General features: G+C 44.0%; 1 protein-coding gene across 1 annotated transcript; it reads left to right on the top strand.

Moving 5' to 3' along the window:
• Positions 1 to 4,249: 4,249 nt before the first annotated feature.
• LOC138923701 (GTPase IMAP family member 5-like) lies at positions 4,250 to 26,128 on the top strand. Its single transcript, XM_070264311.1, has 5 exons — positions 4,250 to 4,279; positions 13,009 to 13,116; positions 23,952 to 24,179; positions 24,602 to 24,716; positions 25,141 to 26,128. The coding sequence occupies exons 1-5, from the start codon at positions 4,250 to 4,252 to the stop codon at positions 26,094 to 26,096; spliced, it is 1,437 nt and encodes a 478-aa protein (XP_070120412.1). The 3' UTR covers positions 26,097 to 26,128.
• Positions 26,129 to 26,828: the final 700 nt, after the last annotated feature.

Here is a 26,828-nt window from a genome sequence, read left to right on the forward strand (position 1 = left end):
TCATAGGACTGAGGAAACAGAGAAAAGGCTGAGGAAGAAGTAAAGGGAACCCTTACAAATAGTAAGAAGGATTTGGAACTCTTCCATACTATGTAATTACTTGGACCAAATTTCACCAATTCTTCAAGAAGTAGGGGATACTCAACTGAACTATGAGTGAAAAATTATAAATTGAGGGCCTTGGACATATCACACATTGAGATATAATTTAACAACAAGGAGTCTTCTGTCACCAAGGTTTCTACGATGTATCTGGGGATATAGACAAGAAATAGAAGCACTTGGCCTGTGTATGCAGAGAACGTGATCGAATTATACAGGAGGGGCACTTAAGTCAGCCTTAGGTGGGTCTGAAAACTTTCCTTAAGAATGTGAGATTGAAGGTGAATCCTTAAACCCAAATGATGAGTTGGAGTAGCCATCCAGAGCATGTGTGTATGCCTGGGGAGGAGGGAACTGGCAGAGGTGGGGAGAGCTGCTGTCGGAAGCAATGCAGGCAGGAGGGCAGGACCCTTGGGGGTGACTATCTGAGTAAGCATAGTGATCGATGAGTGGAGATTTCAATGGATGCCTCAATACGAAGAGCCTCACTTAAAATACCAAGGAGTCTAGAACTTGCGAGGACAGTTGACAGCATAAACGATAATAAGCTGGAGAACATCATGATTATTATAGTTCTTCCTAGTTTGTCGATTGTTTTTGTCATAAATGGGTGTTGGATTTTGTTACATGTTTTTTTTCTGCATCTATTCAGATGATCATGTGATTTTCTCCTTCATTCTATTAATATGGTGTAATACAATGATTGATATTTATATATTGAACCAATCTGTCATTCCCGGGATAAATCCCAAGAATCTATATTTATATATGTTACATGCTTCTCATGGCATATACTTCTTTTCATAAGTTGCTGTATTCGATTTGCTAGTATTTGTTGACGATTTCTATATCCATATTTATAAAGGATATTGATCTGTAGTTTTCTTGTAATATCTTTGTCTAGATAGTACTGACCTCATAGAATAAATGGTGAAGTACTGTACCTCTCATATTTTGTAAAGTGTTTGTGGGGGCCGGCCCCATGGCCGAGTGGGTAAAGTTCCATGTACCCTGCTTCAGTGGACCGGGGTTTGCAGGTTCAGATCCCAGGTGTGGACCCACTCCACTCATCCACCATGCTGTGGAGGCATCCCACATACAAAGTAGAGGAAGATTGGCACCAATGTTAGCTCAGGGCTAATCTTCCTCAAGCAAAAAGAGAGAAGGATTGGCAAGAGATGTTAGCTCAGGGTGAATCTTCCTCACACACACACACACACACAAATTAAAAGTGTTTGTGAATTACTGGTGTTAATTCTTCCTTAAATGTTTAGCAGAATTCATCAGTGAAGACATTACGTACTGGGCTTCTCTTTGGGGCCAGTTTTTTAAATTACTAATTGAATCTCCTTACCGAAAGGCTGTAGATATATTCAGATATTATTTCTTCTTGAGTCACTTTCAGTAGTTGGTGTCTTTCTAGGAATTTATCCATTTCATCCAAGTTATCTAGTTTCTTGGCATCCAGTTGTTCTTAGTATTTCCTAAGGTCCTTTTTATTTCTGTAAGATCAGCAGCACTGTACCCTTTTTCATTTCTGATTTTAATAATTTTAGCCTTCTTTCTATTTCATGGTCAGATGAGCTAAATGTCTGTCAATTTTTTTCCAAAGGACAACTTTGAGTTTCACTCATTTGCTTTTCTATTGTCTATTTCACTTGTGTCTGTTCTCATCTTTATTATTTCCTTACTTCCTGTTGCTTTGTTTTCAGTTGCTCTTCTCTTTCTGGTGTCTTAAGATGGAAGGTTACGTTACTGATTTGAGATCTTTCTTCTTTTTAATAAAAGCTTTCACAGCTTTAAATTAGCCTCTAAGCATTATGTCAGCTGCATCTCATACGTTTTGGTATGTTGTGTTTTCATTTTCATTCATCTCAAAGTAGTTTCCCAATTCTCTTGTGATTTCTTCTTTGGTCCACTGGTCACAGTGGTCCCCTCTTATCCACTTACCCATGAGGGATACATTCCAAGACCCCCAGTGGATGCCTGAAACTGTGGATAGTACCAACCCCTATATATACTGAGTTTTCCTATACATACAGACTTATGATAAAGTTTAATTTATAAATTAGGCACAGGAGGAGATTAACAACAATAACTAATAATAAAGTAGAACAATTATAACTATTGTAATAAAAGTTATGTGGATGTGGTCTCTCTCTCGCTCTCTCTCAAAATATCTTATTGAATAGCACTCACTCTTCTTGTAATGATGTGAGATGATGAAATGCCTAAATGTTAAGATGAAGTGAGGTCAATGATGTAGGAATTGCGAGGTAGAATTAGGCTACTATCAACCTTCTGATGATAAGTCAGAAGGACAATGATGGAGCCATGACAATGTTGATGGTCAGATATGAGGAGGAGATGATGTTGATGGTTGGGGATACAACAAAGGGATGATTCATGTCCCATGCGGAATGAAGCAGGATGGTGTGAGATTCCATTGTGCTACTCAAAATGGCACTGCCATTTACAATTTATGAATTGATCATTTCTGGAATTTTCCATTTAATATTTTCAGACCACGGTTGACCTCGGGTAACTGGAATGTGGAAAGTGAAACTGCAGATAAGGGGGACTGCTGTATTTGGGAGTGTGCCATTTAATTTCCACATATTTGTGAATTTTATAAATTGCCTTCTGATATTGTTTTCTCATTTTGACCCATTGTGGTAGAACACACTTTGTATTATGTCAATCTTTTTAAATTTATTGAGACTTATTTTATGGCTTAGCATATAGTCTATCCTGGATAATATTCCAAGACCCCTTAGAAGAATGTGCATTTTGCTCTTTTTGGGTGGACACCTATAGAATATTTGTTTTCTATATATCTAATGTCTTTTTTATTCCTCTCTTACTGACCTATTTTGTGTTAAATAGATATTTTCTAGTGTACTATTTTAACACCCTTGTCATTTCTTTTACTATATTGTAAATGTTATCTTTTTACATCATTTTAGGGGCTGCCCTTGGGATTAAAATTTACATCTTAATTTATAACAATCTATTTCAGATTCATTCCAACTTAATTTAAATAGTATACAAAACATTACTGTTATATCACTCTGTTCTCTCTTCCCCAGCTTTGTGCTGCTAATATCATATAAATTGCATGTGTATAAGGTACTCTTTATTTCTTCCTGTGGATGTGAGTTACTGTTTAGTGTTCTTTCATTTCAGCCTGAAGGACTCCCTTTAGTATTTCTCGTAAGGTAGATCTGCAAGCAACAAGTTCTTTCAGTTTCTCTTCATCTGGGGATGTTTTAGATTTCTTCATTTTTGAAGAATTTAGGGTTGACAGTCTTTCTTTCAGCACTTTGAATGTATCATCCTATGGACCACTGGCTTCCATGTCTTTTGATGAGAAATCAGCTGTTAATCTTGTTGAGGATCTCTTGTACATAAGTCACTTCTCACTGTTTTCAAGATTCTCTCTTTATCTTTGTCTTTTGATAGTTTGAGGATGCTATGTCCAGGTGTGGGTCTCTTTGGATTTATCCTACTTAAAGTTCATGGAGTTTCTTAGATATGTGAATTAATGTTTTTCCTCAAATTTTGGAAGTGTGCGGCCATTATTTCTTCAAATACTCTTCCTGCCTCTTTCTCTCTCGTCTCTCTGTGTTCTGCTCTGGGGTTCCCTTTATGTGTATGTCAGTATGTCGATGACGTTCCATGGGTCTCTGATGATCTGCTTATTTTTCTTCGTTCTTTTTTCTCTCTATCCTCAGCAAAAATAGGGAAGTGAGACCCTATCAAACTAAAAAGCTTCTGCATAGCTTTTTTTCCTGTATAGGCATCATACATTCTTTTTCTTTGCCTGTTCAGTAATATTTTGTTGAATACTGGACATTTTAAGTAACAGAATGTTGCAACTCTGAAAATCACATCCCTCCAAGCCTTTGGTTAACATCCAGCATTCTGAAAACGTTGATTCTGACCATTTTTGAAAGTATTCCTTGTTTTTGTAAAGCTAAAGATTTTTGGAGGTCTTTACTCTGCCATTTCAACTATATCACCTCATAATTATATTTAAGCCCTATAAATAGCATTCTGGTTGCAGCATGAGGGGCAATTAGAGAGCAGCAAGCCTTGAAACAAGTTCAGTCCCAGGAAACAGTTGCAACAATCCAGACCAGAAATCATGGTGACCATGAATGGGGTGGAGATGGGGGTGAGGAGTGAATGCTCTGGAGAGATACAAAGCCATTATAATCCACAATTTGTGTTTTTTATGGGAGGGATAAATCAAGGTTCCTGGTTCGGGCACCGTGATGGAGTGTGGCACCATTTCCAAGGTGGTAAACCCAGGGAGGAAAGAGATGCATGGCCCGCAGAGCCAATAGTGGTACCTACAAGACACACTCAGAAGAAACACCAGAGGAGTTTGGTGGATGCTCCAGTACCCAGTATACCTGGAGGCTGACAACCTGAGACTTGACGACCATTAAGATTGAGAATCATGCCTGGTAATCAGTGGTGACTTGTAGGCAGTACCCAGCAGAGAAGGATCCATATCAGGAAAAGCATGGTAAATACCACATAGCAGGTGAAAGAAATTTTCAGGAGCTAACATAATTCATCCTCTGGGGAACCTCAGAAATATATCCAAGGAAAACAAGAACTTGTTGGGGGTCTGGAGTGCTGCAATAGCAGGTGGAGTGAAAGCTAAGAAAACATTCATGACTATGTCCAAATGACCTCACTGTAAACTTCAGGTTACTGCAGCCTTATGAAAGACAACGGACAAATTACTTCCTTGGCCCAGGCTTGACCCCTTTAAACTAGCCTACACACTGTCCCATAACCTAGGGGTCAGGAAACACAGGGCTGCCACACTACCACCCACCAACATATGTGAGGACAGCATTAAGGGGAAAGCAAGAAACAGGAAAGGCTTGTAGCTGAAGAGAGAAATGCGTCATGTTGCTCACAGCTAGACTTTACACCAACAGTCAAATGAGTCCATCCTGTGTCTGTTCTCAGAGATCAATGCAATTGTTAAAGCCACGGAGGTTTCTTTCTTTCTGTTTTTATAGATTGGCCCTGACCTAACATCTGTTGCCAATCTTCCTTTCTTTTCTTCTCTGAAGCCCCCCAGTACATAGTTGTATATTCTAGCTGTAGGTCCTTCTAGTTCTGCTATGTGGGACACCACCTCAGCATGGCTTGATGATTGGAGCTAGGTTGGAGCCCAGGATCTGAACTGATGAACCTCGGGCCACAGAAGTGGAGGCCGTGAACTCAACCACTGGGCCCCAGGGCCAGCCCCCAGACGTTTCTTGTTAGCATCTCATTGTCTCTCACGGGAAAATTGGGGGTGAGACATGCTGATGCCTTAGTCTGTTAGGGAGGATAACACTATGCCCACGGGAGTGGCTGGACCAATGGGTCCATGACACAAACCATCGTAATGATGGGACAGGAAGATGAGGACTTTTTCAGATTTTCTGTCTTTTTGTAATCAGAAAACTTTTTTTCTTTGACTCTTTAAGCTAAATTCACCACAAAAGCCATACTCTTCAGGGCCGGCCCCGTGGTCCAGTGATTAAGTCCGGTGTGCTCCACTTTGGCAGCCCAGGTTTGCAGGTTCTGATCTCTGGTGCAGATCTAGACCACTTGTCAAGCCATGCTGTGGCACTGACCCACATACAAAATAGAGCAAGACTGGCACAGATGTTAGCTCAGGGCTAATCTTCCTTAAGCAAAAAAAAAGGGGGGAAGACTGGCAACAGATGTCAGCTCAGAGCAAATCTTTCTCACCAGAGGGGGAAAAATAAGCCATATTCTTCACTATGTCTTTCTCAGTGCAAAAATAGAATCAAGTGGACATGAAAGAAGTTGCTATGAGGAAGGGAAGGCTGTGCAGGGTGAGTCTGGGGGTGCTGGATGACCCAAGGTGAAAAATAAGCACACGCTTACTGCATTAGCAAGATAGACACACTGTGAAAAAAGGGAAAACGACTTCCCTAGGAGTTACCTCTCCTGCTCTCTGATCCAAAGAGATTTGGACCATCTGGACATCTTGCAATATATCACATTGATCCATTGCATCAAGGTCTTGCAACCTCGGCACTATTGACATATTGGGCCAGACAATTCTTTAGGGGGCTGTCCTGTGCATTGTAGGATGTTTAGCAGCATCCCTGGCCTCTACCTACCACATGCCAGTGGTACCCACCTCCCTGTTGTGATAACCAAAATGTCTCTAGATATTGTTAATGTCCCTTGTGGGGGAAAATCATTCCCAATTGAGAACCACATCACATCAATGATATCACATTGAACAGGCAGGATGAGCAATAGATGGCCAGCATGCTAGTGGCCTTGGCAAGATACATATGCTTGAGAGACAGGAGGATAAATTCTGGACTGCCAGCTCAAAGGGGGGATCCTCAGTGAGAGTGGGCTGCCACCTTCTAGAATGCCCCAGACAAAGTGAATTGGTGATCTCCAAGAAGAAGAATACACAGGTTTGAGAACCAAGAGATAAAAGAAGCAGAAGAAGCCACACTTACCATTATTCCCAGTTACCCACCGGAGAGGGCTTTGTCTTTCTTGTCCCTGGGCTCTGCAGGGTTAGATTTCCCATCTGCAGCAAAAGTCCCACTGAACCATGACCTATGGCTGCCACCTGAACACTGTAGACTCCTTGTGCCCAGAAACCAGCAGCCAAGAACAGCAGACTCACCTTGGCATCATTAATTGACCCTGATGAGCAGAAGAAAAGGCTGCTGTTCACAATGGGGACATGGTAGAACCTGTGGAACTCCACTCGGGTGCCTCTGGGTACTCCTTGCCCAACTGAAACTATGAATGGGGGAGTACCGCAACCCCAGCCTAAGAAGAGTATGGTTACCAGGGTCTGAGATCCCTTGGGAATGAGAGTTTGAGTCGCACAAAAGGTAAGCACTGACACAAACAGATGAAATCTGAAGGTGAGGGGAATTGAGAATGGATAATGGAGGAGGAAGACAGTGAGCCCTAGCTGCAGCCGGGATTGAGGACAGCAACAACGGCTGCAGTCCATCCTAGAAATCTTCCACTTTTAGCTGCCTCTCAGGAAGAGAGTCCTAGGGGAACCCTGAAGGGACAGATCTCTAAACATTTATGGGGAAGTGGATCTGCGTGGAGCATGCCAACCAGCCGTGGAAGCCATGAAGGTGCATCACTCTTGAAGGTTCTCCCTCCAAGAAGAAAACTTACTCAACTAATACTTGACAAGGGTGCCAAGAACACACAATGGGGAAGAATAGTTTCCTCAATAAACGGTTTTGGGAAAACTGGATACCCGCATGCGAAAGAATGAAATTGGATTCGTATCTTAGACTACACAAAAATTAATTGTAAATTCATTAAAGATTTAAATGTAAAACCTGAAACTGTAAAACTACCATAAGAAAATGCTGGGAAAACACTCCCTGACATCGGTCTTGGCAATGACTTTTTTTGTTATGACACCAAAAGCATAGGCAGCAAAAGCAAAAACAGACAAGTGAGATAACGACAAATTAAACAGCTTCTGCACAGCAAAGGAAACCATCAACAAAATGAAAAGGCAACTTATGGAATGGGAGAAAATATTTGCAAATCATATATCTGATAAGGGGTTAATATCCACAATTGATATGGAACTCATACAACTCAATAGTAAAAGTAGTAAATCATCATAATAATAATTTGATTAAAATGTGGGCAAAGGACCTGAAAAGATATTTTTCCAAAGAAGACATACAAATAGCCAACAGGTACATGAAAAGGTGCTCGGTCACTAATCATCAGGGAAATGCAAATCAAAACCACAATGAGGTATCACCTCACACCCATCAGAATGACCATTATCAAAAAGACAAGAAATAATGTGTTGGCGAGGATGTGGAAAAAGAGGAACGCTTGTGTACTGTTAGTGAACGTAAATTGGTGCAGCCACTATGGAAGACTGTGTGGAAGTTCCTCAAGAAATTAAAAATAGCACTACCATATGATCCAATTCCCCTTCTGGATCTTTCCAGAGGAAATGAAATCAGGATCTTGAAGGATATCTACACCCCCATATTCACTGCAGCATTCTTATTCAGTGTCTCAGTTTTGCTAACGCACTAAGCATGTGCTTATTTTTCACCTTGGGTCATCCAGCACCCCCAGGCTCACCCTGCACACCCTTCCCTTCCTCATAGCAACTTCTTTCACTTCCACTTCATTCTGCAGCTCTTCACTGCCCATTGGTCTTCATGATAGCCAAAATATGGGCACAACCTAGGTATCTGTCAATAGATGATTGGATAAAGAAGATGTGGTTAAGTTCACGGCCTCCACTTCTGTTGCCCGAGGTTCATCAGTTCGCATCCTGGGCTCCGACCTAGTTCCAATCATCAAGCCATGCTGAGGTGGTGTCCCACATAGCAGAACTAGAAGAATTCATGCTTTTCTCTTTAAAACCTAGAAAACTCTCTGAATGATGCTTTTGAATAGTTCCTCTCCTGCATTCTCTCTAACATTTCCTTCTCAAATTTTGATCAGACGTACCTTAGACCTTTTCATTCCAGCTTCCTCATCTCCTAACCCCATTTGTATTTTTCATCTTTCTTCTGTTTATTTCTACCTGCTGCATTCTGGTTAAATTCTTTATAATTATTTGCCAAGTTCACTAATTTCTCCCTCAGTTATGTATAATCTGCTTTTAACCATTCTATTTTAAATTCCAATTTTAAATTGCTAGATTTTATATCTGCTTCTTTTTCAAATCCTCCTTTTCCTTTTTGATACTCTCTTTTTCCTAAGTCATACCACTGATGATCTATTTTATTTCTTTAAACTTACTACATTATTTATTTTATTTTCTGCTGGAAATAACACAAAATTTTGAAGTCTTTGCAGGTTTTTTGCTACTGACATTCACTAGTGATATCTTATTTATTTTTATTTTAAAGTATTTTACCATTTCTCTTTCTTTTTTTTTTTTTGAGGAAGATTAGCCCTAAGCTAACATCTGCTGCCAATCCTCCTCATTTTTCTGAGGAAGATTGGCTCTGAGCTAACATCCGTTCCCACTTTCCTCTACTTTATATGTGGGACGCCTACCACAGCATGGCTTGCCAAGCAGTGCCATGTCCGCACCCGGGATCCGAACCAGTGAACCCTGGGCTGCCTAAGCAGAAGGTGGGCAGTTAACTGCTGTGCTATGGGACCAGCCTCATATTTTACAACTTTTAAATGTACAGTTCAGTGGCATTAACAAAGTATCATTCACTTTGTTGTGCAACCATCACCACCATCTGTCTCCAGAACTTTTTCATCTTCCCAAACTGAAACTCTGTCCCCATTGGACATTAACTCCCCATTTTCCTCTCTCTCCAGCCTCTGGGAACCACCATTCTGCTTTCTGTCTCTGTGAATTTGACAACTCTAGTGGCCTCATATAAATGGAACCATACAATATGTATTTTTTGTCTAGCTTAAGATCTTCAAGGTTTACCTATGTTGCAGTGTGTATCAGAATTTCCTTCCTTTTAAGGATGAATAATATTCCGTGGAATGCATATAGCACATTTTGTTCATTTGTTCTGTGTCGATGGACAATTTGGGTAATATAGATTTTGAAGTCAGCAATGAATTGTGAACAAACCCTCCTGTCTTGTACATACAAGAATGATATTAGAGACAGTTGAGAGGATGGCTTCTAAATATTTGTTGGATGAATCAGTAAATGGCATGAATTGTTTTTTCCAGCTGTGCATGGAGTTTGAGCCATTTCGACTCAGTTTGCATCGTGATCAATGGGGCCTATTTGGGTGGTAATTGAGTAGGGCAGCGGTTCTCAGTGTGGGATTGGAGGAACATTCCCACTAGGAGATATACCAGAATCGTCTGGAGGCTTTGACAAGTTATCCCACCATTTTTGGTTGAGACATGGGGTGAGGAAAGTAGTTTTTGAGAACCAATGAGCTAGTGTTAGTATGAATCTCGTAAGCAGATGGCCCCCAGCATTCGTTCCCCCTTTTCTGGGAACAGCCCTGGAGTTCCATTTGGGGATCCACTTCTCTCTCATTGTCCAGCTGTGTGTTCGTGGTGGCGCTTTAATCTCAGTTCCAGGGATAAAGCACGTGACCCAATCTTAGATCAAACAGCAGATTGTTTCCCTCAGACCAGGGTGGTTGTTTCAGGAGTGGGCACATGGCCCAAGCCGGTCACATGAGAATACATCTTAGGGCTACCAGAAGAGGCTCTTGCTTTTTACGCTGAACTTGAACCTGGAAGGATGTAAAGCTGGAGCTGCAGCAGCCATATTGCCCCATGAGAGGTCCTCCGGGAGCCGCCAGAGACACGCCAGGAGCCTGAGAAGGAAGAAAGCTTGTGGAAGTCAGAGCTGAGAGATGGGAAAAACCACTGCTGATGATATTGCTCGAGCTCTGACTGCAGCAGTGCCTGAAGCCAGATTCACTCTTGACCATTTGGGTGTGTGACCAATAATCTTTTCCTTAAGTCACTTGCATTGAAAGACTTTTAGTTAATAGTCTGAAAGACTGGGATCCAGTAACTGGCATTGAACTTGGTTGCCCAGGAATCTCTAGGTCCCAAATCCTAGGTTGCTGCACTCGAAGTGTCCTGAGCTGGGGACCACTTCTAAGAATGAAACGAGGTGTGTTGCTCCATTGCTGTTATGCGGTGGGATACACATCACAGTTCTGGGAAAAATCACCTGTGCACCAACGCGACTCCACACTGTGCTATCACCATTCTCCAGATTTACCACTCCCTTGTCAGCAAATTTGGGTTATGAAACAGATCTGTAGCAGAAGAGATTGCGTATATTCTTTGCAATGCATGCAAATATACGGACACATATACATAAATATATGCATATTATTTACATATGCGTAGGATCATTTTGGAAGGAAACACAAAGACTTGGCCACCTCAAGGTGAGGAAACTGAGCATCTAGGAGATGAGGTAGGAGTGAGACTTTTCATTGTGTACCCTTCGCATATTTTGAATATTCCTTAATCAAAAAAGTAATTTAAATTAAATCATTAAAGAACTTTTAAAAAATTAAAGAAAGGCCTCCCCTGGATCCTCTCTGTCCTCTCTCAGCCAGCATCTATGTGGCTTCATCACTAAACCATCTGCTTTTGTCACTTTACTTCTTTTTTTTTTTTTAAAGATTTTATTTTTTCCTTTTTCTCCCCAAAGCCCCCCGGTACACAGTTGTGTATTCTTCGTTGTGGGTTCTTCTAGTTGTGGTATGTGGGATGCTGCCTCAGTGTGGTCCGATGAGCAGTGCCGTGTCCGCGCCCAGATTCGAACCAACGAAACACTGGGCCGCCTGCAGCGGAGCGCGCGAACTTAACCACTCGGCCACGGGGCCAGCCCCTGTCACTTTACTTCTTGAAAGCGAGACCACGTGACATCCTCGGGTCCGTGGAATGACCCCACCTGCACGGAGAACCCAGGGTGCAGTGTGGCCCGAGGCAGAGAGCACAAAAGCTCACAAACCTGGAAGAGCCATCCTCCAAAGTGACTGAGCCATCTCTCTGGGGAGAGCTGAGATTCCTAGCAGGGCCGTGACACTGCAGAGCAAAGGCCCCTTTTGCAGACATTTTGGGAGTTGGGAGTCCCTGCCTGACAGACAGGGGCCCCTAATCAGACTCCTGGGTAGGCGGTGGCCTGGGGAAAGTCTGCACATGGGCAGAGGCAGCCCGCACAGACTGCCTCCTCCTTCCTTTGTAAGAATGAACAGAGAGCCAAGGACGACCAGGTACGTGAGGGAAGCACAAGGCTCACTGAGCTGACAGAAAAACAGACCCTAAGAGGGACAGAGGGAAATGAAGAGCATCCAAATAGCACCTTGAGCAAGATGAAGACAGTGGGACCACATCGCATCTATCAGCAATAAGAACACACTAGGTGCAGAGACCATTAGGGGCAAGAGTTACTTGGAGATTAAAAATATAGTTGCTGAAGTTAAAAAAAGTCCAAGAAAAATCTAGAACATAAAAGAATGAAAAGAGAAAGAGGCCTGAAATATGAAAGACAAGATAAGAGTGAAAGAGGACAATCCCCATGGCCACGGTTTTGCTAGGGAAATCTCCTCCAGCGGGAGCGTCTGAAAGAGAGGGCAGAGAAAGGGCTAGGGAGGAAAGGTCAATAAGAAGCAAATCACACAGAGTTAAGGAAGGATTTTCATTTGCAGCATGAAAAGCCCACTTAGTGGGAAGCACAAGAAATAGGAAAAAATATACTGTTTCACACTCCGACCCATCTTCATGAAATTTCAGTCCCGGGGGTCTAGTGGTTAAGATTTGGTGCTCTCGCTGCCGAGGCCCAGGTTCATTTTCCCGCCAGGGAACCACATCACTCGTCTGTCATTGTCACACTGTGGTGGCTGTGTGTTGCTGTGATGCTGAAAGCTGTGCCACTGGTATTTCAAATACCATCAGGGTCACCCATGGTGGGCAGGTTTCAGCAGAGCTTCCGGGCTAGACAGACTAGGAAGAAGGACCTGGTCACCCACTTCTGACAAAACTGGCCACGCAAACCCTCTGAAATAGCACTGGGAGGTGAGATGATGATGCAAAGACCAGGCAGGGTTCTAGACGGGGAATGGACTTGGTGGCACTGACAACTAACAAAGTCTAAGGAGAAGATTCCAGACCTTAAACAACAAACAACACAGTAACAAACGTATAGGCCCTCACAGAGGTATAGGCATCAGATTGGCATCAGACCTAATGTAAGCTGGGGGACAGATGGAGCAATGTCAGAATTTTGAGAGAAAACGGTTTTGGACTGGGATTTTTAAATGCAGTCAATCCAGCTATTGAACGAAGGGGCAGAAAAAAAGAATTTTTTCACACTGTAAGAAATTCAGAAAGTTTGCTCTCATAGACCTTTTTTTATCATAGATATTTGACGATCTCCTCTGGAAAAACAAGGGAGAAAGCCAGCCAGAGGAGCGACGGGATCCAGCAGTGGCCCTGACCCGGAAGAAGGAGGAGCAGAGGTGGCGGCAGGTGGGAGGCATGGGAATGAGGAGGGAGGGCGGGCAGAGATGCCCTCCTCTTCCGTGGGAGAGGCTGGAAATAGTCACCACTGTTGGTGGGACAGGAAAGACAGGTATACATTGGTAGAGAGGGCATCACTGGCTGAAAATAGGTAAAAATTGCAAAGAAAACTCGAAAGTAACCTAGAAATGATATATACTTACTAGAATTATGCATAAATAAGTCCCAAAACCACGTTGTTCTAGTGTGCACCAACACTGTGGATACCTGAATGGAAACATTCAATTTTGATTAATCTTTTTGGGACAATTTTAACAAACGTCATTTGCTTTTGCTGCTTAGCATCCATTCCCGCTCTTTCTGGGAACAAGCCTCTGCTTTTCCTCTGGAAACAGTCCCCCACTTCCAGTCCCTGTGCTGTAAGTGACCTAACTTCACCCCCTCTCACCCGAGGGGATCCGGGGTGAGCACCTGATCCAGGCCAATCGGTGCATCCTGTCACCGTGGCCACAGTGATGGATTTGGGGGTGGGCTTGTGATCTGAGGCTGTCCCACAAGACTCAGTCCTGGAGTTATTGTTGGAATGGTTGGAGAAAGAATTGCCTTTTCTTCCTGGATGGCTAGCTTAGACTAAGAAACTGACCAACTGTTTTCCAAAGTGATTGCACCATTTTATATCCCAACCAGTTCCTCCACATCCTTGCCAGCACTTAGTGCGGCCAGTCTATTTAATTTTAGCCATCCTAATAGTCCTTTTTAATGGCTGCACAATATTCCCATGATATCCCTACTGATGAGCTTTTGCCTCACTTCCTGTGTTTCTGCCTCTAGAAACAACGGAATCCGACTCTGTATGCTCCCGGAAATTGCTTCTTTTGTTCAACATAATGTATGTGGTGTTTATCCACGTTGACGCAGGTAACTGTGTTTTGTTCGTTTTTACTGCTGCATATTATTCCCTTGTATGGGTATTCTACGATTTGTTTATCCAATCTACTGTTGATGGATATTTGGGTTGTTCCTAGCTTTTACCATTATGAGGTTTCTTATAAAAATATCTTCATACATTCCTGTAAGAGTTTCTTTAGAGCAATGGTCTTCAAAGTTTTTTGCTTGTGTATTCTCTAAAAGAATTTTTAAAATCTAGGTGCTGTCTTGAGCATTTTAAACTGAACTTCTAAAATTTTTTTCCTTGTGAATGCTTGCAAAGAATGCAATTTCTGGCACATTGTAGTTTTAACATTTGAAAATAAAATTGCTATTTCTTTAAAAATATTATAAATAACATAGAAATTGAATACCGATCATAAGCTATTTAAAAAATACATGAACAGGGTCTTTTCTAATAGAAACTTTACAGGTTTTTTTTCTCCTTGACTGTCCATTTACCTCCTTCACAGCATTGTATCTTATCGTAATGGATTTTTATGTTGGAAAATCTTTTGTTTTAATCAGTGTAGGCACGGAGAAACCTCATTCACATAAACAAATAGGAATGGAGACAATTTTGTTACAGCAGTGACACTCAATTCTTTGAACTCTTTCCAAGATAAATGCCAAAACACACATAGTGATCTAACATTAATTTTTAATTGTCTATTAATGGATATATCTGTCTTCCTTTTTGTTGAAAACAAAACAGTGTAAACTGCTTGCCTTGCAAAAGGATTTATTAGCCAGTCATTAGGGACATTAGATTTCAAAATATCTGGGAAACACACCAAAAAGCCTTTACCAAGACCTATCAAATCACGATACCGTATTTCTTACTCCTTCACTGAGAGGCTGAAAGGTATCCTCTTTAACCCAATATATCTAAAACATTTGGAAAGAATTGAAATATTGCACATTTTGATAAACCTTTGTCAATATATTTTGAAAACTTTTTAAATGGAAAATTCTATATATGGAGAAGTTGGAAAAAATAGTGCACAGAACCCAATGTATCCATCATTATGTGTCAACCGTTGTCAATTGTGGGCAATCTCGTTTCATCTAAACCCCTATCCCTTCCTCTCCTGATTCTTTGAAAGCCAGTCCTCGATGTCATATCATTTCATCTGTACACATTTCAGCAAATAACTCTAAAGCAGTAGGATTCTCCCTTTTATTAATATCACATCTGAAAAACAAATATTTAATATTAAATATCCAGGCAGTTTTTGCAGTTTCCTGTCATAATTCTTTTTACATTTTACTTGAATATGGATCCACATCAGGTTCATACATTGCAGCTTGTAAATGGTGCGTCCACTTCCTTCTGGAGGCGTATGGTGGCTGGTTGCATCTCTTTAGTGATACCTAGCAATCGTTTAGGATCACTGCTTAGATCCATTCATTTATTGCAGTTATAAAATGCTGATACTTTAATTTTATCATTCCCTCTGTGTTTATTAGCTGGACTATCTGTATAAAAAGAAAGCTTTGGCCATTGAGATGGGGGCCAGCCCAGTGGCGTAGTTGTTAAGTTCACACCCTCTGCTTCAGTGGCCTGGGGTTCACAGGTTTGGATCCTGGGCTCGGACCTACACACCACTCATCAAGCCAGGCTGTGGTTGCATCCCACATATGAAAAAAGAAAAATAGAGGGAGATTGCCACAGATGTTGGCTCAGGACCAATCTTCCTCACAAAGATATATATCTATATCTATATCTATATCTGTATCTGTATCTATATCTGTATCTATATCTATATCTATATCTAAAGAAAACTTTGGCCATTGGGAGCTCTTTCAGGTTGCCTCTTGTCTCCTTTTGATGTGCTGCCAACCCCCAACCCCTTAATTTTGCACTTCCTTACTTTTTGGTACTAAAAGATACTGATACTGATATTTCTGACTCCAGTCCAGCACCAGTTTATTCTAGCATTCTTCTTTTGCTCATTTGTAATTTCTTTCTGTGACAGTGAGAAACTTGGCTCTCATTAGCTACAATATATTTGCTGAGTAGTTGAACTCTAGGATACTATAGTTTCAAATTTGCTACTTCTCCCATCTTAGGGTGAAATCATTCGGTATTTCACCATTATATATATTTGTAGATGCCTTTTACTAGATTGTAGAACTTACTTTCTATTCTTACTTTCAGAGTTTTATAATGGTTCTTGAATTTTGTCAAATGCTATCCTGCATCTATTGAGATGATTACATGGTTTTTCTTCATTAGTCTGTACACGGTGAATTGCACTGACTGATGCTTGAATGTCGAATCAGCCTTGCGTTTCTGTGATGAAACACACTCGTGGGTATTACCCTTTTTATATATTACTGGATTTCATCCGCTGACAATTTGTTGAGGAACTTTGCATCTATGTTTATGAGAGATAAATGACAACTTTTGTTTCTTACAATGTCTTTCCCTGATTTTAGTGTTAATGCTGGCTTTGTAAAATGAGTTGGGAAGTGTTCCTTTTTTACTTTCAGAAGGGGTAATGTAGAGCTGACATTATTTTTTCTTTAAATACTTGATAGAATTAGACAACAAAATAATCTGGGCCTGGAGTTTCTTTTTTTGGAAGGTTTTAAAGTATAAATTTAATTTCCTTGAGAGATGTAGGACTATTTAGGCTATCTGTTTCTTCTTGAGTGTGCTTTGGTAGTTTGTGTCTTTCAAGGAATTGAAAGACTATTTAAAGATGATTTCACCTAAAGCATCAAGTCTATGGGCATAGAGTTGTTCACAGCATTTCCCTAATGGCTATTTAATTTCTGTGGGGTGGGTAGTGGTGTCTCCTCTTTTATTGGTGATCTTGGTAGTTTGTGTCTTCTCCTTTTTTTTGCTTGGAAAATATTTTTTAGAGGTTTATTAATTTTATTGGTCTTTTCAAAGAAACAGTTTTTGGGTTCATTGATATTTCTCTATCGTTTTATCTGTTTTTAATTTCATGATTTCTGCTCTCATTTTTATCATGTTTTGACCTTTCTACTTGCTTTGTGTCTGCTTTGCTCTTCTTTCTCTAGTTTCTTAAGGTGGATGCAAAAATTACTTTTTTGAGAACTTTCTTATTTTTGAAATATGCATTTAATGCTTGCTATGGTCTGGATGCTTGTGTTCCCCCAAATTCATATGTTGCATTAGTGTGGTATGTTTGTTGCAGTTGAGAAGCCAATATTGAAACAGTGTTATTAATTAAAGTCCACAGTTTACAGGAGGATTCAGTCTTTGTGTTGTACTTTCTATGGGTTTTGACAAATGTATAGTGACATGTATCCAGCATTACAATATCATACAGAATAATTTCACTGCCCTAAAAGTCATCTGTGCTCCACTTATTCATCCATGACCCCCACCCCTGGAAACCACTGATCTTTTACTGTCTCCATAGTTTCGCCTTTTCCAAAAGGTTATGGTGTTAGAATTGTGCAGTATGTAGCCTTTTGAGATTGGCATCTTTCACTTCGTAATATGCATTTAAGTTTCCTCTGTGTCTTTTCATGGCTTGATAGCTCATTTCTTTTTAGCATTGAATAAAATTTCATTATCTGGAGGTACCACCGTATTTTTATCCATTCCCCTATGGAAAGACATCTCGGTTGCTTCCAAGTTTTGGTAATTACAAACAAAGCTGCTATAAATATTCATGTGCAGATTTTTGAGTGGACACAAGTAATATATTTTTAAATAAAGAGATGAGAAAGGAGGGCTTTTTAAGGATGACAGAAGCCATAAAGAAAACATTTGTTAAGATTTTCAGACTGAGCAAAAAACTTAATTAAGAGACAAACAGCAGGGGGTGGTCTTGGCAAGACATTGACAACAGTGGACAGTTCTGTTTTACTTCGCGTATGTGAATTTAAATGAGGCAAGAGTCTCAAACTCTTTGACTATTTTGTCGTGTTTCATTTTGTTCCTGCATGCCTGTGGTAGAAGAGGGAAATATCAGGGATCTCCTTTGGAGTTGTCTAAGAAATCTCCTAAGTATTTAGACTGGTTAGGAATTTCTAGCTTTCAATTTACATCTCACTAATAGAGAAGCACATTACTAAGTAAGACGACCATAATTTCACAGACTTTTGGAGATGAAAGGTTATTTTCACGGGCCAGAGCTACAATTTTCAAGCACTCGATATCTCACAGACTCCTTTGTAGGAATAATATTTGCTGTTTTTCTCTGTAGCTGTCAGGGAAAAGAACAATTTTTCCCCTTCTTTATTGCTGACATTTCTTTCAGCAGCAATTAGAAGCTCCTATGGTTTGAAAAGCCATCACTAGAATTCCATGAGATAGCGCTGAAAGAAAAGAGGAGGCCTGAGTAGCCATTAACACTCTGAACATGGAAATGAAAGGGGCAGAAAAGGACTGTGAACAGGTGTTCTATAGAGCAGGTAATATTTTGTTTTCTTGTATCATAAATAAAGGCCTTTCTTGAATCAACAAGAAAAGTACATATAATTTAACAGAAAAAAATCAACTAAGAATATGAATAGGCAATTAAGAGGAAAAGGCATACAATTGTCCCAAATGGAAGGCCTCCCATCTCAGGCTACATAGTCGCTGAGGGAATGCTTGAAGACAGAATCGAGACTCTGTTTTCCATGACCAATTTGCATTTTCTCCAGTGCACAGGAAGTAGCTGCTCAAGACCCACAGTCTTCTCTCCATGCTGTGGACGCAGGAGTATCGGCCTGGGCAGCTTAAGGCAGTTAAACCTATGTGTTCACCTCCACCACAAAAACTCACAAGGCCCGTGTGGATTTGGTACCTTTGGGCAATGTCCCTTCCGTGTGTATCAAATGCGTACAAAATATATGCCGAGATAGCTGAATGAGTTAACTTTAGGCACAAAAGTATTCATGATAAGTCAGTTTGGAACTGATAAATGTCTCCCCAAAATACTTATTTTTGTTTTGGAGGAGTTCGTCCTTAGCCTTCTTTTCTTTTTCCTGGCAAAAATGAGATGGGAGAGACATTTCTAGCTAATAACAAGAAAATCCATCGTGCCTTCCACATGTTAAAAGCACGCCTTTCTGTCCTCTACAGCAGGAGGTCACGCATCCCCGCATTCCGGGTGGTAGCTAATGTTGTCTGAGAAGTTAAATCACAGTATCAATAGGGGAGTGTTAACATTGTAAGTGAAGCAGGGCTTTCATTTGCAAACGGTGAGTTGTGCCTGTTGCCTGCGTTGTGGCTGCCCTCCCCTCCACACTGAGCAGAGACCCCAGAGGCACCCGTAGCCCACCTTTCTGCTTGTGGCTGTTTTTCTATATTAATCTGAACTCACAAGTCCAAGTGGCAGATCAAACTGCCCCTTCACACTAAGAATGTCCCCAGAGAGGTGCTTCAGGCCCCCCAGGGGCCCCAGCAGGGCCAGCGCCCGGAGGCAGAGGAGGAGCACCGAGCAGGGCCGTGTGGGGACCCAGGGCCCGCCAGAGTCCCCCTCTTAAGTGCTTGTCACTCTGCCTACTGTGGGGGGTGGGGGTGGACGTCTCCTGGTTTCTGTGGAAATGCAGGTCCACCTCGGTGAAGGAACCTACTAAACCTTGTTTCCCTCTCGGGTCAAAGCACGGGGAACCTGAGAACAGGGCATTTGACAGAGAACCTAGAGGGAGGTCAGGGTCATAGAACGTCTCCAGCAAGGTGCCTGTCTTCAGTTCCATGTCTGCTGCCGTCTAGAATCACATACAGGAAACCGTCTTTATGAAGGAGAGGAAACGGTGGGGTGGGGAGATGCACCACGGGCCAGTTTGGAACAGTGAGGGCAGCGGATGGCCACGTTCGGGATGCAGCGTTCCTTGGCTTGTCTGGGTCTCCATTCTCTGGACTAACCCTGGCAGAGAATTTCTTTGGCACACAAGTGTTACAGAGACATGGTGGGGAGAAGGAAAAGGAGCTCTTATTAAAAACAGACCATAGCCAAAAAGCTTCTTCCTCAGGCTTTTCTGAGGGCTTCTGGGTCACCTGAATAATCATGGTCCAGACTTTTATATACCCCAATGCCTGAACTAAGTGCAAGCTGAAAAATTACTGCTACCATATATTTCAGAACCTAAAGTTCGCACTGAGTGAGCTCAGACTGTAGCCCTCTGGTGATACTAACAAGCTTATTTCTCGTGTTTGTGCAAAAGTGTTTTCACGTGCGCACAGAATGGCTGCTGCGCCCATTTCTGGGGCATGTATAGGTGCTCACACGTTGCTGCGTGATGGATAATGGCCTGAATCCCCCGCCCACTTGTCCCCAGAAGTCATAGGATGCCCTTTGAAGAACAGGCTGAAAGCTCATCTTTCAATTTTATCTTATTGTTTTTTAAATACAATTTGGTGGAAAGAGTTTCCACCTTAAAGAGAAGAGAAAGATTTCAGAGTAGGACTCACGTTGATCTGCTCAGGTAAACCATTTGCTTTTTTTCTGATAAATGCAGTTTATTCCTTACGAACATTATTTCTCCCCCCTCGTCAGCCAGGATGGAGTTATAAACAGCAGGGCTTTGCTCCTGGGGCATTCCCCTGCCTCACACCCTTGACAGTGGCAGTTTCTCATGAGGGCACCTCGTTAACCTTTCCTGACCAGCGTGCCATCCGTCTCCAATGCTCCAGGAGAGCAAGCAGGGAGGATGGTATCACTACTTTTGGCAAATGAGGGTAGGATAATCTGCCCAAGTTCCAGACCATCCCACCATTTCCCAAGCGTGTCCCTCCCTTTCCCATCCCTACAGGCTTCTTTCAGTCCTGTGTGGTGGAGATGGTGCAGGCAATAGGGCTTCACGAGGTGGGTGGAGGGAATCATGATTCTGTGGCAGGAGCTGTTCTTGGAACGGGTCGATCTGTCCTCCAAGTGCAGGGAGGGGAATGCCTGGCAATAGAGGTGTTTAGTACCATTTTTAAGTGAACTAATGGAGGGATCGATGGATATAAAATGAGGAGGGTGCTGATGGCCAGCCCTGAACAGGCTGTTGAGCGGGGGAAGCAGGATGATGGTGAAGTCCTGAGGGAGAGATGTGGCAGCGAGGGTGCAGTGTCTGCAGGGGACGGAGCAGGGAAGGGGACGCCCTGGGAGCCCTGAACCCAGTGGCCGAGCTGTGGCGGTTTGCACTAGAGGCGGCACGGTGACTGCAGAGGGAAAAAATCCTCAACAAGTAATTGAGAAAACTGAGTAAAACCTAGACGGTTCTTGCGAAGGAGTCCCTTTTTCACTTCTCTTTCTATGCAGGCTGGCTTCTGAGAGAGCAGCAATTTAAGCCTCTCATTCTCCGAATAAATGGCCTGCTACCAGTCGCCTGGCCAAACACATCACGTGAGTAGCACTGTTTGATGGTGCCTGAGGGCCCGAGGACCGACCCCTCCCAGCACACCCCACAGCACACCCAGGTCCTGCCTGGGCTCCCAGTTTGCGGGGAAACATTGGGAAGGGGTTGCCATCTCCCTTTGATGGCCTTTCATCCCACAGCCCTGGGCACAGGCCTCTTTGTGCAATGGCTGTATTATGTACCCCCGACCCAGAAGTCTCTGTTTCCTCACATTTAAAAGGAGTGGATGGTGTCACCTGATCTCTGAGCTCACTCCTGTCTCCAGGAGTCCAGGCGCAACAGCTCCCGCCCTCCTACAGCCCCCTGTCTGCATCTCTTCCAGCACCACCTTCTCTGCCCCTCAGTGCTCACCACTCCTGTCACTTTCCTGGCAGCTGTGCATTTCCCTCGGAGGCTCAGGACCCCCTCGTCCCTAGCCCTCTCCGGAGACCACAATTCAAGATGACTCAAGGGCAGTTCACCGGAAGACAGAGCATCTCGGTTTCAAAATCATCAGCATTGGGAACAAGCTGATCTCTAAGGAACATGCTCCCCGTGCTGCTCTCCATGCAACCACATCCTAAAGCCAATCTCCCCACAGGCCTCGTCCTTGAAAGGGACCAGCCACAGACGAGAACTACGTTCAGGTTTGCTCCTTCTCTGGGTTTCCATGGAGAGAATTTAGCTGGATGGAGGCATCAGTCCGGTTTCTCCAGAGAAATAGAACCAATAGAATATAAATATATGAAGAAGTTTATTTGACGGAATTGCCTCCCGCGATTGTGGGGGCTGCTAAGTCCAGAATCTGCAGGGCAGGTCAGCAGCTGGAAACTCGGGAAGGAGTCGATATTGAAGTCTCGAGGCAGAATTTCTTCTTCTCTGGGAAACCTCAGTGTTTGCTCTTAAGGCCTTTAACTGATTGGGTGAGGCCCACCCACATCCTGGAGGGCCACCTTTATTTGACCACATCTGCAAAATACTCTCACAGCAACACCCAGATCCGTATTTGATTAAATCACCAGGTACTAGGGTCCATCCAAGCTGACACCTAAGCCAACCATCATACTTGTTTGAAAAGCCCCCTCGAGGATGGCAGGATGGCAGCAAATGCTCAGGACCAGCTTCCATCCGACAGGGCGGCACTTGCTTGGACATAAATGCAGGACTGAGCTGCACAATCAGTGTGGTGGTTCCTCGGCTTGGATGCATCTCCCTTGAATTGTACAGATGCTGGGACAGACTTTACAAGCCAGAGTCGACTAGTTTCCATGGGACTTGGTCAAAGAAGAGATTCCAAGTGTAGAAAGTTGCTACCGTTTCTCTTTTGGCTCTAAAATAGCATTAGAAGGAGTTACAGTGATGTTACCTGGGAACTGGCTGACGGAAGCTGGGTTTTGACGTTTGGCACTTAAATTCAAATGATTCCCAAGCTGTTTATATTTAGGGAATTATTTTTCCTGCCAAGGTAATTGCTGTGGCTGGTTTCGTGTGTGGAGGGCTTGGACCATATCCTGTATGGCGTGATCCCAAGGAGCACTGGGAAAAGCCACTTCTTTCACAGTGTTTTTTTCTGTTCACCTGTCATAGACCCTGAAATTCCACAGGTGGAGATTCATTCTTCAGCATCAACTCCTTGAACAGTTACAAGGAAAATACCCTGAAACTTTGCACACAGCAAGGTCCTGATTTGCTTTGGAGAGGATTGTGTGGGATTTTCCCGGTAGTGAAGGCTGTGAAATCATTCTTGGGTGGGGCCTGACTGGACACCCTCCCTGAGAACAGGAAGTAGGAGGTAGGAAGAAAGAGAAGGATCGGGAGAAAGGTATCTGGAAGACAATGCAAGAAGGTGAGTGGGCAGAAGAGAGATGCCCCGGGGTAGCTACTGGCACAAGACTATTCGAGTAAGAACATGGAAGATGGATCTTCTGTAGTGTAACAGTTGCCGTGAGCCTAACAAATCAGGACTTCCCTCTGTTTACTGGATGTACACTCCACTACACGGAGCTTGGACTCAGGACGATCTCCTACCCCTGGCATGACCAACTCATCCTGGTTGCCTGGGACTTTCCCAGTTCCAACACTGAAGGTCCTTTGATCAGGGAGTGCTCTCACTCCTGGACAAACGCGGATGTTTGGTCACCCTCCATTCCACCATCACCATGGAAGCTGAGGAGGGAATTTCTTTTGTGAATTTACCAAAGGGGGATACTTTGCCAGGCAAACTTGAGTTTGGGGTGCGAGGAATGAGACCCTAAAGGCAGACAAGAGCTTGAGAACCAGGAGCTCAACAGGAAATCACTAACCTCCTTGATTGGTCTTCTGGGCAGACAGCACATGTTCAATGCCTCCTATGAGCTAAATACAGGTCACAGGAAACCACATGCATGTGCTGGCATGTTGGCGCTGTCTATACCCTCTTTGGGAGGAGGCTCAGTCTAGTGCTAAGAACGGCTGAGGGTCAGCAGACCTGGACTTTGGTCTTGGCTCATCCATTAAATTACGTGTGACCGTCAGTAGTCCTTTTGTCTCCCCTCAATTTCCTCATCTATAAAATGTGGGGTTTTGTGTCAGGTGTCACATCCACTGCCGGTATGAACAATCCCTGCATCTTTCCCCTCTAGAACACAATGGAAGGGCCTCAGAAGGGCGGGAAAGACACCGTCACCACAGGTAAGGATCTGGTGGAGCTCTTCGCGACACTTGGGGCCACAAACTCAGCACTGGGCAAGCAAACCTCCCACCTTGCAGTGAAAGGCACAGGACTAGAGTCACCCCAAGAAAAAGAAAATGCATTTCCCCAGGAAACACAACCTATTAGACTGTTTGCTGTTGTGCTGTCCTTGGTGAAGGTAAGTTTCTCCAGATAAAACCCTGTCATCTTGTACAACAGAGACCGGGCACGGATGGGAGGAGTAGAAAGGAGAGTATGAACATCTCAGTGGTTGTAGGAAGCGCTGAGCATCAAATAGCAGCTTGAGGCCTTCAGGGTGGGAACTGAATAGAGAGAAATTTCCAGAAAGGGTGGCACAATTCGGCAGTCCCAAAAGGAAAGGTCCCAAGGGCTCTGGCCAGCTGGGGTAGTTTATTCCACTAGCCCCATGTGGGTTCTCTCAGGTCTCTACCTGAGAGGGAGTCTGGTGTTTGCTCTGAGCACAGCCCGGTGATGGGAACAGAGGGTGTGATGCCTAATTGATCGACGCCATTTCTTTGGGTCTTTTCCTTTTTGTCTTTGATCCTCCTCCTCCTCAAAAGGCACTTATTACCGTCTTAGTTCAGGCTGCTGGATGACAATAGCGTAGAGTGGGTGGTAAACAACAGATATTGCCACCTCACCGTTCTAGAGGCTAGGAAGTCGGAGATCAAGGTGCCAGCAGATTCAGTGTCTGGTGCGAGTCCGCTTCGTGGGTGCTGTGTCCTCACATGGTGGAGAGAGAGCTCTGGTCCCTTCCTCTTCTTTTTTTTGAGGAACATTAGCCCTGAGCTAACTACTGCCAATCCTCCTCTTTTTGCTGAGGAAGTCTGGCCCTGAGCTAACATCCATGCCCATCTTCCTCTACTTTATATGTGGGACGCCTACCACAGCATGGCTTGCCAAGCGGTGCCATGTCCACACCCGGGATCTGAACCAGTGAACCCCGGGCCGGCGAGAAGCGGAACATGCAAACTTAACTGCTGCGCCACCGGACTGGCCCCCCTTCCTCTTCTTATAAGGACACTAATTCCATCATGGGTATGCCACCCACCTGGCCTCATCTAAACCAAGTCACCTCCCAAAGGCGTCAACTCCAGATGCCATCACACTGGGGTGAGGGGTTCAACATCTGTATCTGGAGGTTGCAGACATTCAGGCCCAGCAATTACACCTTCACTTTTCATGCGCTCTGACAAGTGGAGGAAAAGAGAGCTCAACTCCAGGATCATCTCCATTGAGGATCCTCCTGGTGGGCAAAACAGGCAGCGGGAAGAGCGCCACAGGGAACAGCATCCTCTGCCAGCCAGCGTTTGAGTCCAGGCTGGCGGCCCAGTCTGTGACCAGGACGTGCCAGAAGGCGACAGGCACCTGGAACGGGAGGAACATTCTGGTGGTTGACACGCCCTCCATCTTTGAGGCCAAGGCCCAGACCCAAGAGACCTACAAGGACATTGGGGACTGCTACCTGCTCTCGGCCCCAGGGCCCCACGTGCTGCTGCTGGTGACCCAGCTGGGGCGCTTCACTGCCCAGGACACGCTGGCGGTGAGGAGAGTGAAGGAGGTCTTTGGGGCAGGAGCCGTGAGACACATGGTCGTCCTCTTCACCCACAAGGAGGACTTAGGGGGCGACTCCCTGGACGAGTATGTAGCGAACACGGACAACCACAGCCTGAGGAGCCTGGTCCAGGAGTGCGGGAGGAGGTACTGCGCCTTCAACAACCGGGCCACCGGGGAGGAGCAGAGGGAGCAGCTGGCCCAGCTGATGGCCATGGTCGAGAGGCTGGAGAAGGAGCGCGAGGGCGCCTTCCACAGCAACGACCTCTTCTTTGATGCACAGATGCTCCAGCGAGACGGGGCCGGGGTGGGTGGAGACCACGGGTGCTACCTGGCCAGGGTGCAGTTGCAGGTGGAGAAGCAGAGGCGAGACCTGACAGAGAGCGAGAGTAACTGGGCGCTCAAGGCGCTCCTCAGAGCCAAGAACTGGATGATTTTGCATTATGAGTTTTGTGTTTTTCTTGTTTGGTGTAGTTTACTTTTTCTTCTTATTTTACTGCTCATCTTGTATTATCATTGATTCCGTGTGTCAGAGCATTTTCTGAAGAATCCCCTCATGAGACTCATGGTTCTGTGTGTCCCCTGTTCTGAAATTGTCACGCTCTGTAGAGGACACGGTTTGTTGTCTGTGCAGCTCCCTCCCCTCCCTTTTGGACCTCTGGTTTGGCTCAGCCTCCTCCTCTCCCGAAGGGAGCCCTGCACCTCAGAAGGAGGTGACAGCAGGCTGCCTGTGTCCAATCCCATGCTCGTTGCCAGTGACTAGTTCAGGAACAGTCCTGAGACCCAATTCAGGCAGATGAGAAGTGAAGAAACATCTGCAGGGGTGGGGCCAGAAGGTCTCTCCCTTCCCAGGAGAAACGCTCAGAAAGAAACAGTCTCTCTTCTTCCTCTGGGCACGCTTGAGTCTGAATGTGATGCTCAAAACTCTAGCAGCCACTTTGCTACCAGCCCGATGTTGAAGGCGACACTTCAAAGCAGAGCAGAGCGATGGAACAAACCTAAGCCCTGAGTCAACCAGCCCTGAAGCCCACTCTATCTCTGAATTTCCAGTCATGTCACTCAATGAATTACCTTATTGTTTACGCTACTTGAGTTTGGGGTCCCTTTTACCTGAATTGAAGGCATTTGCACTAAAGAAGACTTCTCCATATTCCTTTACAAACTCCTTAAATCTGTCAGAACTTCCCACTCTGACGCTTCCTCCGAGGAAGTGGCATCAAGAATAAATGAACAGACCTCTCTGTTCTTGTTC

This window comes from Equus caballus, chromosome 4 (genome assembly GCF_041296265.1).
Source record: "Equus caballus isolate H_3958 breed thoroughbred chromosome 4, TB-T2T, whole genome shotgun sequence".
In the NCBI taxonomy this organism is placed as follows: Eukaryota; Metazoa; Chordata; class Mammalia; order Perissodactyla; family Equidae; genus Equus; species Equus caballus.